The sequence below is a fragment of the Spermophilus citellus genome (genome assembly GCF_964194105.1).
Source record: "Spermophilus citellus genome assembly, chromosome: 8".
In the NCBI taxonomy this organism is placed as follows: domain Eukaryota; kingdom Metazoa; phylum Chordata; class Mammalia; order Rodentia; family Sciuridae; genus Spermophilus; species Spermophilus citellus.
In genome coordinates this window covers 62,814,475-62,827,925 of record NC_138189.1, presented here as the reverse complement: position 1 = coordinate 62,827,925, position 13,451 = coordinate 62,814,475, and the positions used below count along the sequence as shown (strand labels likewise).

Sequence of the window (13,451 nt, the reverse complement as noted above, 5' to 3'; positions counted from 1 at the left end):
TCCATAGATTGAAGATAAAAGGATAGGAAAAAATATATCATTTACAGGGATCTCATTAACAAGCAGAGGTTTCTATCCTCATATCAGATACAGTGAACTTCAAGCCAAAGTTAATCCAAAGGGACAAATAAGGGCATTTCATATGTGTAAGGGAATTATACATCAACAAGATATAACAATCGTAAATATTTATGCCCCAAACCAAAGAGCATCTATCTACATACATTAAACAAACCCTGCTCAATTTCGGAATCAAATAGACAACACAGTAACACAGAGTGACTTTAACACAACTCTCTCACCACTGGATAGATCCACCAAATAAAAACAAATTTAAAAAGCTATAGAACTAAAAAATACAATCAATAATTTAGACTTATCAGATACATATAGAATATTTCATCTATCAATGACTGAATACACTTTCTTCTCAGCAGCACATGGATCCTTCTCTAAAATAAACCAAATCTTGGGCCACAAAGCAATTTTCAGCAAATACGGGAGAGAGAGGGGAGGAGGGGAGGGAGGGAGGGATAAACCTTGCATTCTATCAGACCATAATGGAACAAAATTAGAAATCAATAATAAAATAAAAAATAGAAGCTACTCTAATACCTGGAGACTAAATAATATGCTATTAAGTGACCAATAGACAGCTGAAGAAATCAGGACTGATATAAAAAAAAATACTTAGAGATAAATGAAAAAAGCAACACAACATTTCAAAATCTTTGGGACATTATGAAGGTGGTTTTAAGAGGAAAGTTTGCATTGCACTCATTCATTAAAAGAATAGAAAGTCACCAAGTAAATAACATCTCTAGAAAGGGAATAAATCAACACCAAAAGCAGTTGAAGAGAGGAAATAATTAAAATCAGAGCCAAAATCAATGAAACTGAAACAAATAAAAAAATCAACAAAACGTTGGTTCTTTGAAAAAATAAATAAAATTCATAAACCTTTAGCCAAGCTAACAAAGAGAAAAAGAATAAAACTCAAATTAATACATTTTTAAAAAGTGATAAAAAGGAAACAATACCACAGACACTACTGAAATACAGACAATAATCATAACTATTTTGAAAATTTATACTCCATTCAAATAGAAAATCTTGAAGACATCAATAAGTTTCCACAAAAATATGACCCACCCAAATTCAATTAGGAGAGCATACAAAATTTAAATAGGTAAATTTCAAGCAATGAAACTGAAAATACCATCAAAAGCATACCAATAAGAAAAGCCCAGGACTAGACCTTCCAAGAAAAACTAACACCAATCCTCCTCCAATTATTTCATAAAATAGAAAAGGAGGGAACCCTTCCAAAGCATCATCCTGATACCAAAACCAGACAAAATACATCAAGGATCGAAAACTTCAGAACAATATCCCTGATGAATACAGATGCAAAAATTCTTAATAAAATGCTGGCAAATCACATACAAAACATTAAAAAAGACAGTGCATCATGATGAAGTGAGGTTCATCCCAGGGATGCAAGGTTGGTTCAATATATGGAAATCAATAAACATAATTCATCACATCAATACACTTAAAGACAAGAATCACATGATTTTTCTCAATATATGCAGAAAAGGCACCTGACAAAATACAGAATCCATTTATGTTCAAAAGAGTAAAAAAACTAGTGAGTAATATGAAGATACGTCAACATTCTAAAAACTATATACATTAAAGCCAAGGCCAACATCATTCGAAATGGAGAAAAATTTAAAGCATCTGCTCAACACAATCCTTGAAACCCTAGCCAGAGCAAGTAGGCAAAAGAAAGAAATTAAAAGGGTACAAATAGGAAAAGAATAGTTCAAACTACCCCTATTTGCCAATGACATGATTCTATATTTAGCAGACCAAAAAAATTCCACCAGAAAACTTTCAGAACTCATAAATGAATTCAGCTAAGTAGTAGGATATAAAATTAATACCTATAAGTCAATTGTCTTCCTATGCATCAGCAATGAATCAGCTGACAGAGAAATTAGAAAAACTATTCCATTCACATTAGCCTCAAAAAAAATCATAAAATTCTTGGGAATAAATCTAATAAAAGAGGCAAAATACCTCTTCAATGAAAACTACAGAACACTAAAGAAAGAAATTGAAAAAGACCTTAGAAGATAAAGAGATCTCCCACATTCATGGACAGGCACAATTCATATTGTCAAATGGCCCTACTACCAAAAGCACTATGCTGATTTAATGCAATTTCTATTAAAATTCCAATGATGTTCTTCATAGAAATAGAAAATACAGTCGTAAAATTCATTTGGAAAAACAAGAGGCCCAGAATAGCCAAAGCAATCCTTAGCAAGAAAAGTAAAGCAGGAAGCATCACAATACCACATATTCAATTATACTATGGATCCAAAGTAAGAAAAACAGCATAGTATTGGCTCCAAAACAAACATGAAAGAATAGAAAACCCACATTGAAAAATGATCCTATACTAGACAAAGGTGCCATAAACATACATTGGAGGAAAGATAGCCTCTTCAACACATGGTGCTGGGAAAACTAGAAATCCATATGTAGCACAAAACTCAACTCAATGTGGATCAAGAACCTAGATGTGAGACCAGAGATCTGAACCCACTAGAAGAAAAAGTAGGCCCAACTCTCCATCATACAAGTTTGGGAACCAAATTCCTCAATAAGACTCCTAAAGAACAAGAAGTGAAAGTGAGAATCAATAAATGGGATGGTATCAAACTAAAAACCTTCTTCATTGCAAAGGAAACAATCAAGAATATGAAGGGAGACCCTACAGAATGGGAGAAAAATCTTTGCCACCTGCACTTCATATAGAGCATTAATCTCCTGGATATATAATGAACTCAAAAACATTGAAAAAAATAAAATAAAATAACCCAACCAATAAATGGGCAAAGGAACTGAACAGGCACTTCCCAGAAGAAGAAATATGAATGTTCAACAATATGAAAAAATGTTCAACATCTCTAGCAATTAGAGAAATGCATATTAGAAGTATACTGTGATTCTATATCATTCCAGTCAGAATGGCAATTATCAAAAACACAAGTAACAATAAATGTTGGCAAGGATGTTGGGAAAAAGGTTCACTCATGCATTGGTGGTGAGACTGAGAATTGGTGCAACTACTCTGGAAAGCAGTAATGGGAATTCCTCAGAAAACTTGGACTGGAACCACCATTTGACCCAGTTATCCCACTCTTTGGCATATACACAAAAGACTTAAAACCAGCATACTACAGTGATACAGCCAAATCAATGTTTATAGCAGCTCAATTCACAATAGGTAAGCTATGGAACCAACCTGGGTGCCCTTCAACAGATGAATGGATAAAGAAAATGTGGTATACACAATGGAATGAATATTACTCAACAATAAAGAAGATTGGAATTATGATATTTGCAAGTGAATGGATGGAACTGGGCACTATCGTACTAAATAAAATAAGCCAATCCCAAAAAACCAAAGGCCAAATGTTTTCTCTGACATGCAGATGCTAACTCATAGTAAGTCAGGTAAGGGACCAACAGAAGTTCACTGAATTAGACAAAGGAAAATTCATTGCCATGGGCACCCTCACCAAAGGCTTAAAAAGCAATGGGTCCATTCAAACATGAACCAGAACCTCTAAAACTACAAGTCATAACAAACCCTTTCTCTTATTAAGTTAGTTATCTCAGGTATTCTGTTATGGTGAGGGAAGCCTGACTAAAATAACTGTTCAATTCCAAGGCAGAAAAGGGTAGAATACGAAGAGGGAAGGATTCTTTTTCATCAGTTAATATATTCAAACTTCCTCAGGCCTAAGTTCAGAACCTCCATGAAAAGAGCTTTCTATTTCTAATTCTTCTAATTTTAAGAAAAATTCAGGTCTATGTTTTTCTTGAAAATATTTATAAAAATTTAAGGAAGAAAATGAAGAAAAATTACACACCATCCAGACCAAATTACCATTGATCTTTTAAATGTTATTTCTTTCCAATGGAAAGAAAATTAAAAGTTACACTCCTAAACTTTACATTCATTTTTCAGAGCTGTGAAGTCCAGCTGGAGAAGGCTCATATGGGAGTCCAATCACAAACCAAGGATCTTCATGTAAGGACTGTGAGATCACTTCTCACCTCACAAACTGACTTTTCTTTAGTATCATCAGGCAGCAGAAAGCCCTTGATCCTCCATCCAAAGTCACAGAGCACCAGAGAATCCACAAACAACATTACAATTTTACGTGAAAACAACTGTTTCTTCAAGTACATCATAATCATTCACACTATAATTCCCCATTTTGCAAATGATGAAACAAAGACTCAGATAAGTTAAGTGAATCTGCTAACAAATCAAATAAAAATAAAGACAGAGAAACTCTGAATATACAAAATTGATCTAATATATAATTTGTATATCAAGACACAGATCACACATTCTCTACAAAGACAGATAGTATCTATACATAAACTGAAGCAGGTATATGGTCACCAAACTCAAAAGTGGTAGTTAATTCATTTTCAAAGGCAAAATTCATTCTTCTCTCCAACTCTATTCCTATCTCCCACAAAACACAGGCTACATAACAGTTGTCAAGGTCTTATTTTGACCACTGATTCAGCCTAGTAGCTAAGACATAGTAGGTCTTCATTATATATCTCTTGATTTAATCATTAAACACAGGCCAAGATCTTGGCTACAAAGCAATAAACCCAAGATAAAATAAACACAGTCTTGCCTACAGAGCAATAAACTTTAACCATAAATATTATTCCTACTGAAAATTTAACAACTGCCCCTGGAATAACTTAAAGATCAAGAGAAATTCGTATCTGAATTTTTTTAATTTTTAAAGAGATGACAATACAACATAGCAAAATCTATAAAACAAAACACTGGCAGTACTCAAGAAAAAAAATAGCCTTAAATGTATACACGAAAACAAGAAAACTGAAAAATAACCAAATGAAAATAAGTCCAAGAATGTAGAAGGATTGAATTAATGACAAGGTATAAAATAATAATAAAAAAAGAAACCACAACATGAAATTAATAATAAAACCAAAAGCTAGTCATTGGCTCTTTGAAAAGACCAACAGGGCTGGGGATGTAGATAAGTGTTAGAGCACTTACCTAGCCTGTGCAAAGCCCTGTGCATCCCCAGTACCAAAAAGAAAAGAAAGAAAAGGTAAGAAAGGAAGAAAAGAAATGATTAATAAAAAGAGGTAAAGCTCTAGGCAACTCTCACCAAATAAATATTAGAAGTGAGGGAATCAACATACTACAGACTTAAATAAAGTAATTAAAAGACATCATAAAATTGCTATCTATAATTTTATCTAAATTTGAAAATCTAAATAAATTGGACAATTTAAAAATATATGTAAATTATAGCAAATGGTGAAAAATTATAGTAAATCAATGAAAATTAAATGAACTAAAAATGTGATCAAAATTTTACCTCTAGGTACAGAATGTAGCTCAGTGGTATAGCACTTGCAAGGCATGTGCAAGGCCCTGAGTTCAATCGCCAGCACCACAAAAATAATTTAAAAGTAAAATAAATTCTGGATTTTTAAACAGTAACAATTCACTTAAATTCACTCAGTTCTAACACATTTTGAAGAAACAGTACCTCTTTTTCAGAAAATCATTTAAAAACAGAAAGGAAAGGATCCAACACAAGGCCAACAGTTTACCCAAAGAACAAAAGTATGGTTTATCCCATTTAGGCAAAAAGGCTTTACTATCCAAAAATGTAATAACATAATAAATAACACATCAAAGGAGAAAATAGTACCATTTATCAACAGATATTGGAGGGGAGAAAAGCAATTCATTCCTAACTCTAAAAAATATATATATATATATATATATAAGCTAGGAATAAAGAAAAACTTCATCTACCAGACTTTGAAAATAAATAACAGAAACATAGGGAAGACATAAAACCTGGAGCATTCTTATTAAAAGAGAATGACAAGATTGTAAAATATCAACATTGCTATTTAATATTAAGGGAATTTAATTTATCCAGTGCTATAAGATAAGAGAAAACAGTAAATGTATAAATAATCATAAGAAAAAGGCAAATCATTATCAAAAAGGGATTCTCCCTCTCAAAAAAATTCAAGATAAGCAACTAAAATCTATTAGAATTAATAAAAGAATTAGTAATATGGATGAGTATAATGATCAAAAATTAAAACGTGAATTTCCTCCAAATTCAGTATGTCATTGGATTTAAATAATATTTAAAAATTATATTTTGTAATTTGAGAGGCTTTCTTTAAAATTCATACAGAAGAAAATTTTAGAGAAGGATGTTAGTCTACTTGTTTGATTAGATTTATCAAAACTAGAAAGTTGTGGAAGAGGCATTAAAAAAACAATTCAATGATACAGTGTTGAGAGCCCTGTATGAACTATGAATATTGTTTGAGCCATTAAGGCAGGGAAGCTGTTTTTCTAGGAACTCCTGGATAAAATTTCCCAGATCACACTGGTGCATTGCTTTAGCTTAAAGCACTAGAATCAAAGGGCATAACCTACCAATGAGCATAGTCTACCAAGCACCAAACAACCTGTTGACTGCAAGATCCCTGCCACACTGAAACCTTATCCCTGCCTTTGATGTACTTCCCCCCTTAAATAAAGAATTGGGGCCTTTTTCAGTTGTTCAGTTCCAGTTCCTATCAGGGCTGGAAGACTCATCAGGTGCCCCCATTTTAAATCTAACTTCTGGTTTTGTCTTCATTTCTTGCTGATTATTTCAGCCTTTTTATTTTCCCAGATGGCTTGTACCTCCTCCAAGCAGGATTCTACTCTACCGGGGTTCTGCTTACACTGATAGTACAGTATAGAGGTAAGGAAACAATATGGAAAGTTAGATTGTGATGAATGTGGCATTTCAAATCAGGAGAGAAAGAATAGAAAGAATATACAATACTGTACTAATTAATAAAAACTCAGAAAAAATAAAATAAAAACTACAGAAAACGGAAAAAAAAAAAAAAAACTCAACTTAGTACTTTCTCCATGCTATACCCTAAAATCAATTCCAGGAAGACTGAAAAGCTAACTGCAGAAAACAAACACCACTATTAACAACAACAACAAAAAAGTATCAGCACTTAAAAAAAAAAATGGAAAAAAATTCTTTGAAATACATTACAAAATGCAGAAAAATGAAAAGTGTAAAACTGACCTTGTAAAATTTTGTTTTTCCTATGTCTCAATGTATATTCACAAATCTAAAGATGAATAGCAAAAATGGAAGAAAAGATTTATAATGTATTTGGCAAAAAGTTAGACTTAATGTTCAGAATAAAAATAAATATTCAGAGCAATAAAAAGAAAACAATCTCATGGAAAATTGGAACAGTTAATTCATAGAAGAAAAACATGAACAGATGAAAGTGTACTATTAATCAGGAATATTAAAATGCAATAAAAATGTTTTACCTAACAATAAGACAACATTTTTAAAAACTTCTATCATTAAGCATTGGCAAGAATAGGAATGAGACTGACACTGTTGATATCAGTGTAAATTTCTGGAGTTTTTTGGATGGCAATTTAGAAGTATGTAAACAAAATTTAAAAAAAAAAAACTTCCTAATACCTTCCTTAGAGAAATGTCCTAATGTCATTAAAGAATGGGATGTAAGGATATTCACTGCAACACTATTAGTAACAGAAAATATAGGAAATAACGTAAATGGTTATACAAGCCATCGTATATTTATGGTATAAAATATCACATACCTATTAAGAATTACTTGGTAATTCTTTATGCAATGATGAGCTAAGAAGCTTTCCAAAATATATTAAGAAGAAAAAATCAACTTGCCAGAGAAATGTATATGGTATGAATTCACTGAAGTCAATGACAACATAAATTACTTGTATCAATATATATCACATAAGAATATAAGAGAATGCACACTGAACTACTTCTGGTTAGCTCTGGGAAGAAAAAAAGGAGACTTACATAATATAATGGCAATTATCAAGAAAACAGGCAAGGATGTGAGAGAAAACCCTGATACATTGTTGGTAGGACTGCAAATTAATGTAAACACTCTGGAAAGTGGTATGGAGAGTCCTCAAAATTAGTAGGAAAAGAATTACCATAAGACCCAGCTATCCCACTCCTTGGCATTTACTCAAAAGAACTAAAGTCAACATACTAACTATAGTGATACAGTCACATCAATGTTTATAGCAGCCAAATTAAGGCATCAGTCCAGATTCACAAGAGCCAAATTAAGGAATCAATCCAGATTCCCTTGAATAAATGAATATTGATCAAGAGAATGTGGTATAGTATACACAATGGAGTTTTCCTCAGCCATAAAGAATGAATTAATTGCATTTGCTGATAAACAGATGGAAATGGAGGACATCATGCTAAGTGAAATAAGTTACATTTCAGAAAATCACAAGCCAAATGTTTCCTCTAATAAGTGGAAACCAGAGCTAAAGAAGGTGAGGAGGGAAGAAATAATATCATAGATACATAGGGAAGATGAATGGGGTAGAAGGGAGAACAAGAGGGAAGGAGGAAGGATGGGAAAGTAAAGGAAATATGCAATGAATTTGATAAAATCATGTTATATGAATACACAAATGTACCAAAGGGAATTTCCCCTTTGTATATGTATATATATACACACCCACCCACACACACACATATAAAATAAACTAAATAAATAAAGGAACAAAGAAAGGAAGATCAGTAGAGTAGAAAAAAAATAGGAGGAGGACGGGAGGAAAAGTGGGGGGAATGGAGACTGAAATCAAATTCCTTGCATTTATGTTTTTGTCAAAATGAACCCAACTATATGCTCTAAGTTTTAAAAAGGAGAATTATATTTCCCTCTGAATATTTCTGTATTATTTGCATATTTTAAGAGAAAACATACTTTTTTTACTTTCTTTTCTTATATGTGTTTCTTTCTATGATTTCCAGAGGAGGAGGAAATGTTAAAAAGGAGCTTATATGGGAGGGGAAAAAGTATAATTTTTCCAACTTAAGCTGGAAGCAAATATAAGAGAAATGTAGCTCCTTATATCAGGAACAGGCCTGGCCCTCACAGCTGGGTCTTAGTGCTTACATGTTGGTTTATTTCATAAAACACTTAACATCAGATAAGGTTACTACTCTGTGTCTAGGAAAGATCAAGACACAAAACCACTCTATATTCATATCTGAACACAAACAGAATCATGAACTTTGTCCAAACCACAAAAATAACCCAAGGTCCCTCTATCTTGCCTCATTTGACTGCTACTCTGTAACCAATTGAGGCTTTAGCTTCTCTCCTTCAGGATAAGATTTGATACCTAAACCATATCATGCCCAGGCTTCTGGATAGAATTCAAAGATGTCCCACTTCCTTAACTCCTCCCCAAAATTATCCAAAACAAGTCCAAATTCTGAAAATGTTTTTTCAAATGCTCCCTCACAGTTCCCAGTAATTTGTAAGAAAGAAATCTGACTTGTTCAAGCACAAATGTGTTTCTAGTTGGCCTTTTGCCAGGGAACTCTGATATGTGATAAATAAAACTAATAAGGTCTCCAAACCAAAACAGTAGGGAAAAGATCAATGAATGCTTATTGAGATAGAATTTTTCTACATAACATACACCTTCTATTTACTCCTCAGAATAGGAACAATAGTTGCTGTCCTCATTTTACACAAGAGAACAGCAGTGAGGCTAAGAAATGGTGAAATGTGAATGAACATTTCTTCCCTTTCCCATTACCTTCCCTTTCCCATAGGACACTACTCTAATTGGTGTACCTGATTACCACATAGATATGTAGCAATATGCCAGGTAATATAAAAATAAACATTATCTTCCCTCACCATATATTTGACTTAATAGTAATAAGAATGTCTAATGATTAATATCTCTTAAGGGCATATTCTGTACCAGGCATTACATTAACCAGTCATTTAAGCCTTCTAATAATCCTATAAGTACTAGTATTTTTATAAGATATATTACTAAAGAAAAATGAGAGAAATAAGACTCAACATAGATTCATTCAAAATGCAGGCTTTGAATCATTGAGAGTATTCTAAATGAAAATATTTAACATTTAAAAACAAAACACAAGCTTGTTATAAAATGGAAGTGTAAACTGGAGTTATCTTTGAGATAAGTCTTCATTATATCCCCAGACCCTTGAGAGATTAAGATTAAATGTACTTCATCAGTCAGGAATATTTCCTTAGTGAGAAAAACTGTTTTAAGTACCACACTACCAAAATACTTAGGAGATGTTTTAGATTAGAAAAACAATTCTCAAAATCAAACTAAAATACCAGTTCTTATGTTGCAATGTGCACATGGTTCCTTCACCAAGGCTATAGATTCAAAGCAAAGAAAGATACATAGTTTTCAAAGACCAGAGATTCAACCACCTCCTTTCCAATACAACACAGAACTCCCTATACTCTTGAACTTTATTATCAATGCCAAACCTATCTCTAGGGATAAGAGTTTGTATTAGAATCAAGGAAAATTTTGAGCTTTTCATATTATAGTTTTACATTGCCAGTAACTTTTCTTTGCCTTCAGAAAACCTTAAGAAAAATAATTGAGTCTATTAGATATCAGCACAAAGTTTTTTGATGTATTATTATCTACTTTTTTACTGGTAATTTATGCCTCTTGAAAATCAAACCATCTAAGGTTTATTTCCATTGACTATGAAAGCTGCATTACCTTTTGGTCTGTGGTTACCAAATTCACCAGGAGCAGGGACTTTAACAGGGGTTGCTGAACTTTGAATGGTCAGTACACTGGGAGTGGCAGTAGTAGAGTTGGCCTTTGGTCTTTGTCTTGGTGCAATTGAGGTTTCTGTTGGTCCAATGGTATCTGTTATTCTAAAATAGAAGAATATATTTTATTACAAATATTGGGCTTATTTCTTACTATTTTTTTCTGTAAAGTATCTACTTCAACAGATGCATTTAATTATTACAGATGATCATGTCAGTCCTCTTGGCTTCTTCCTAAATCTTATTCCCAAAGACTACATTTTTAGTGAAGACAGGAAAGTAAATAAAGTAAAGAAAATAGTACACTACCATCAAGGTCTGCAGTTGAAACTGGCAGAAAGAGTATACTCCCAAAGATTACTGTTAAGGAGATGAAATGAGATTGAAAGGAAAACAAAACAGAAACCTTCTTATAATGTTTTTGACAAAATTGCGAACCAAATCTTTGAAGAGAAACAAGAAATAATCTTCCCTAGCCTGGACTCAAGGCATAAGAAAGAAAAGACTACACCCTAGAGCATATAAAACAAAAGAAGCCAACACTTTCAACAGGTAGAGACCCTGCTCACATTCAACTTCTTTAATCTTCAAGTTTGCTTTACTTATAACTCTAAATGGAAACTATATAAAACTTTTGCTTCTAGGAGTTAGTTTAGGACTTCAGATGTGGGTGGACAAGAGGTAAGCACAATTTTGAAAACAAGAGACAATAGATATGAGAAGACAGACATTTGCTTTTTTTTTCTTGAAAAAGTCAAGTAAAATCTTTATTTATATGATTATCAACTTTGCTTTCTAAAAATTCAGTATAAAAACTCAAAAAACTTTTTAATAAGGCCAGATATTCTCTTTCCAACAGGATTTTCCACAAAATATCTGTACTAAATTCTTTACCACATTTTAAGTAATTTAATACTTAAAAATTCTAACTACACATGAAAGCACAGAGTTATTGCAGTTGAAGAAACCCAATCTACAACTGCAGAAGTTACAGCTATTTCCTAATATCTCTACATACCACAAGAGGGAGCCCTGTTAACAGCTATCTTTCCAAGAGCAAAGAAAATAAAATTGAATCAAAAATTTGGAAAATTATAGAAATGTATTATATTTGTGCTATCTTCTAAAAATAACACTTAGTTTAATTAGAAGGGATGGGTATGATATGTGTCATATGAAAACTGAACCAAGGTAATAAAAGATCATTTTTACATATAATCAATTATATGTCATTTTTATAATGAAATACTTATGAGTTCAAATTATGGGATTTAACACTAAAATCAATCTTACACTCCCTAATCTCAAGAAATTTGGGAAAAATACATAGTCTTTCTAACTCTCCATTTATTTCTTAAGTGAGTAATGTAGACCAAACTTGAGTTTGCCATATTCCTGATCCAAACCACTCTTTTTTTTTTTAGAGATAATTTTTTTTTTATTGATTGTTCAAAACATTACAGACCTCATGATATATCATCTTTCATACATTAGACTCAATTGGGTTTTGAACTCCCATTTTTACCCCAAATACAGATTGCAGAATCACATCTGTTACATACTCACATTATTACATAATGGCATATTAGTGACTGTTGTATTCTGCTACCTTTCCTATCCCCTACTATCCCCCCTCCCCCCCTCCCCTCCCATCTTCCCTCTCTACCTCCTCTGCTGTTGTTCAATTCTCTCCCCTTTTTTCCCCCTTCCCCCTTGCCCCTCATAACCTCTTATAATTTTGTGTATCATTGAAGGTCTCCTACCATTTCCATATGCTTTCCCTTCTCTCTCCCTTTCTAGCCAAACCCTAAAAAACAAATGCCAAATGTTTTCTTTGATATAAAGAGAGCAACTAAGAACAGAACAGGAAGGAAGAGCATGAGGAAAAGACCAAACCACTCTTTAGAGAGACGTAACACAAATAAAGCATGGTAGAACCTCTGAAAAGCTTATTAATAGTCTGAATTATTTCTACAATCTAATGTCTCACAATTTATTTTATCAATATACTATTGTACTTGACCAATATTCAGCAAAACACTTAGAAAGGTATGTTATATGTTGGTGAAAACACAACAAAATATAAGACAGTGAAAGTGATCAATGACAAAATAGTACTGCCAAGAGTTGCATAAAGGATAATTCCACCTTTAATTTGACTAAAAATGACTTCAAGTAGGAATTAGAGATTAAATTTTTAAAATAAATTTTATCTTATCAAACTCTGAAAAAGAAATAGCATTCTGTGTGAATAGGAAGAAAATGCCAAAACAAATTAGTCAAAATGAAGACACAAAAAAAAGAAAGTAATTACTGCACTGCCCCTGCTACACTGACTCACTTGTACTATTACAACAGTCACAGTGCTGTTTCCTCTGCTTCCCTTCTTTTCTTTCTTCCTCACTATCACCTGAACAATCTTCCAAAAGCAGACTTTCTTTCCTGCTTCAATGTTTCCATCTGCTGAGAGAGGAAGCATTTCCATCTTTGAGGTATACATGTCATATGACTTTTATATGTTTAGCAGTCCCAACAGCACATGCCAAGTTTGGGGAGGCAGAAGGGAGCTTCTGAGAAGTAAAGCAAAAAGGGTCACAGACTAAAGACAGGGCAGATGGCTACTAACACCTATAAAAGCTTATTTAAAGATTCTT

The 13,451-nt window shown here is 32.7% G+C and overlaps 1 protein-coding gene across 2 annotated transcripts in view; it reads right to left on the bottom strand.

The window, feature by feature from the left end:
- Positions 1-13,451, bottom strand: part of BMP2K (BMP2 inducible kinase) — a 132,748-nt gene that overhangs the window by 44,126 nt on the left and 75,171 nt on the right. For both annotated transcript variants that reach the window (XM_081304259.1, XM_081304260.1), the window contains exon 10: positions 10,742-10,902. In XM_081304259.1, coding sequence (XP_081160385.1) covers positions 10,742-10,902 — 161 coding nt within the window. The remainder of the gene's footprint in view (positions 1-10,741; positions 10,903-13,451) is intronic.